At 42.1% G+C, this 3,590-nt stretch overlaps 1 protein-coding gene across 1 annotated transcript; it reads left to right on the top strand.

Moving 5' to 3' along the window:
- The first annotated feature begins 782 nt into the window (after positions 1-782).
- On the top strand, positions 783-3,041 carry LOC137284089 (beta-1,3-galactosyltransferase 5-like). Its single transcript, XM_067815768.1, has 2 exons — positions 783-864; positions 1,876-3,041. Exons 1-2 carry the CDS (start codon positions 846-848, stop codon positions 3,039-3,041), a joined length of 1,185 nt encoding a protein of 394 aa, XP_067671869.1. The 5' UTR covers positions 783-845.
- Positions 3,042-3,590: the final 549 nt, after the last annotated feature.

The following is a 3,590-nucleotide window of genomic DNA, read 5'->3' as shown; positions in this document are numbered from 1 at the left end:
CGATTCATCGCTGAATCTCAAGAGTCGCCAGTTGCCCCGATTCCGTTCATGTACGCTGATGCGCCATTGGACAGGCCGTCGTCGGTGTAGTAGTCGTGTCAGGACAGGACAGGTCGAATTCCCACTTTTCCCACACGATGGTTTGGTTGGAAAGCTTTCGACTACTAGGCACAACTCCTACAGTGTCCATGGCTGTAGCAAGTCGGTGACGTGAGAGAAACATTCGGATGGATCGGTCCTGGACAAGAGTGGACACTCTTGATCTTCCGCTTCTTGGAAGATCTTGGGTCGAACTGAAGCACGTGTATCGATGCCAACGTAAAGCATATGGTGTTGTGTTGGACATTGAAGTGTCTTGCGACGGCAGACTGGGACTATGGAAATGTATCGGAATGACCTGCTGAGAGCGCCTGTGCGTTTCTCCGTCTGTGTGTATTTGTCAAAACGATACCTTGATTTCCTTGAGTAATAGGGCATCCCATTACAATTAAAAAGGAGTCCCAGAGACACCAGAGATTCAGAACCTAGAGAAATCTAGACTTGCTTCAATTAGGGTTTTAGCATTCCAGATCGGGTTAGACAGTAAGGAAAACAATATGGTTCAGGGGCTGTGCCACAGACTGATAATGGACCGTATGCTCGTAACAGCCATGGCAAGAGACGTTCAATGATTTACTGACAACCACAAAACTCAAGGCCTGACTGTTGGCAATGAAACAGTATAATCGACAATGTCGATAACACAGAGCGTTTATTGACCAGTTACTGGCGCAGCTTGCAATACATTGAACTGGACAGTGAGGAGAAGGTCTCTGAAATGACAACATTAACGGGAGGTAGAAGACATGTTCTCTCAAGAATTAGGTATGTTGGTTTTGTTATTTTCACACGTTTTCCATCGATCTCCTTTTGGTTTTGTTGGAACCAAACAGTTTCCATGTGGTGTTGGAAGAACTGGCCAACTTGTGTATGTGAACCTGTAGTATCTAACAAACTCTATCAGTCTATCTTTACAGTTTATGTATGTGGACCTGTAGTATCTACCTATTCTAGCAGTCTATCTCAGCAGCTTGTGTATGTGGATCTATCTTAGCAGTTTGTGTATGCCGACCTGTCGTATCTACCTACTCTAGCAGTCTATCTTAGCAGTTTGTGTATGTGAACCTGTAGCATCTAACAAAATCTAGCAGTATATCAGCTGTTTCTATACGCGAATGTGTAGTATCTACCTACTCTAGCAGTCTATCTTAGCGGCTTTTGTATGTCAATCTGTGGTATCTACCTAATCTAGCTGTCAATCTTAGAAGTTTGTGTATGTGGACCTGTAGTATATACCTGCGCCAGCAGTCTATCTTAGCAGTTTGTTTATGTGAACCTGTAATATCTACCTGTTCTAGCAGTCTAAGTTGATCCGCTGATCGGAAATTGATTTACCGGAAGACATGCATGTAGATTTCGCTTTCCAAGACCGCGACACAAACGTCTTCACCATACTGCAAGGATAGTTACGTGTCTGGAAGCCACATCAACTGGTGTGAAGCAGAAGCCATGATTTCAGGGCGAACTCCTTGCTGAGCATATCATCCCATAACGGTGTATATATCCTGGGTCAAATATAGAGTGTTTGAAAAACGATTTTAGTTAATGTTCCAGCAATATCACGGCGGGGAACACTATTTATAGGTTTCACAATAGGTGCCCCAAACAAGTGACTTATTGCTTGAAGTAAGATAGTTCCGTGGAAAATTACCGTTGCATGGGGATTAGAGAAAATTGTTTTCTTCAATAAATTGTGGTAAACTGTCAACAGCAGAATCTATTTCAGCCGACAGTTGTTTTCCCTGATTCTGACATATTGCCATTATTTTCTTCCAGATGCCATTGGCAGGTTTATATCCATTTGCAAGAGGAGGACCCGGAGACGTACGTTCCTCTTGTTTGTAACCGTGATTGTCATGGTGTCACTCTACCTGTACCGTGTAGGATTCCCATCTCCAGTTCCCGGTGTACAAAACGCGGGTACACGCCACCTGGGTATGGTTCTCGGGAACAGAAATTACAAGCAACATGCCACTGACATTTTCTCCAGTAAGATCCTTCCACTCAAACATCCCGCTTATGAACAGATACCTGGATTGTTCAACTATTCTGTGTTAAAGGAAGATGAAGACAGACATCCTCTAGTAAATCTGCATCAGTATCAGTTCACCTTGAACTCCGACCTCTGTCTGAGAGCTCATGTGTATCTGTTGATCATTGTTCACTCAGCCTTGGAGCATTTCAATTATCGACGTCGAATCCGAGAAACCTTTGGAAGCGTTCGTAAAGCGTGGAATAAAACAGTCGTCCTTGTTTTTACCGTCGGGGTTTCATATAATGAAACACTTCAAAACAATGTCGTAAGAGAAGCTAACGAATTTAAAGACATGATTCAAGGGAATTTCATTGATGTATATAGAAATCTGAGTATAAAACACATAATGGGTTATCACTGGATGCTGAACCATTGTCCTGAAGCAGCCTTTGTGTTGAAGATGGATGATGACATGTTTGTAAACCCATATGTGATTGTTAAGTATCTCACTCAGCTAAAGGAACCTACCAATCAGCTAGTAGGAGCAATAGCTCACAGGCTTGCGCCATGGAGGGATCTTACAGTGAAATGGTACGTTTCAACAGCCCAATATCCTTTTAAAACGTGGCCCGATTTTTGTCAAGGACTTGGTTTTATTGTATCCAAAGACGTGTTGTCCAAGCTTTACCATGCATCCTCGGTGACGCGCTTTATCCCAATGGATGATGTATTTGTCACGGGCGTTATACGATCAAATTTGGGCATTAACGTTACAGATTATGGGGACCTGAGATACAAATGTACGACAAGAGCAAAAGTGCCAGTGTCGAAATTTCTCAGCGCTGGAGTGATGTCCACATTTGATTCGTGTCTAAAGATTGCGTTCAAGAATGTGACCGCAATGAAAATGTACACAAATGGTACATACCGTTTGTCCATGTTGGACAAAAGTATTATTGTTTCATAAGTATATTAACCAAATCAGGCTAATAATCAGACGTAAAAGAATAATGATATGGCGAATATGTATATCTATTACTAATAATTCCCACTCGGCATAAACATGTTTCTCAGAACTTAAAGGGAATATAGCCTACGGAGATACTGAGCGTTCATGTGAAACTGAAACTGAAATATCTACTAGGCAGTCACGTTTATCTGTCAGAGGATGTTAATTGTGACTTTGAAAGATAAGACTGATTTACAACGCTGCACGAAATTGTTCATTTCCACGGGGTCCTTCGTGCTTGAAATCAGGATGGGTAGTACAATATCTGTGGATAACAACTTCTTGAACTTCGAAAATGCAACGTTTCGATATAGACTCATTTGCGATCCAGGTTTGGAATAGCTGGATTCTATGCCCACATAAAATACACATTTCTGTTGAATGTTGGTGGCTTTATGAGAAGTCAGTTAACCCTGGCCATAAAGATTGATTAAATGATCAAATACAACAATGCTTGGTGAAACGCTACATGACTGCGGTCGACTTCCCTCACAATATCAGTTACAC

Source organism: Haliotis asinina, chromosome 5 (assembly GCF_037392515.1).
Source record: "Haliotis asinina isolate JCU_RB_2024 chromosome 5, JCU_Hal_asi_v2, whole genome shotgun sequence".
NCBI lineage: Eukaryota > Metazoa > Mollusca > Gastropoda > Lepetellida > Haliotidae > Haliotis > Haliotis asinina.
The sequence above is the reverse complement of the archived record's forward strand: the minus strand, read 5'-3'. Positions and strand labels throughout refer to the sequence as shown.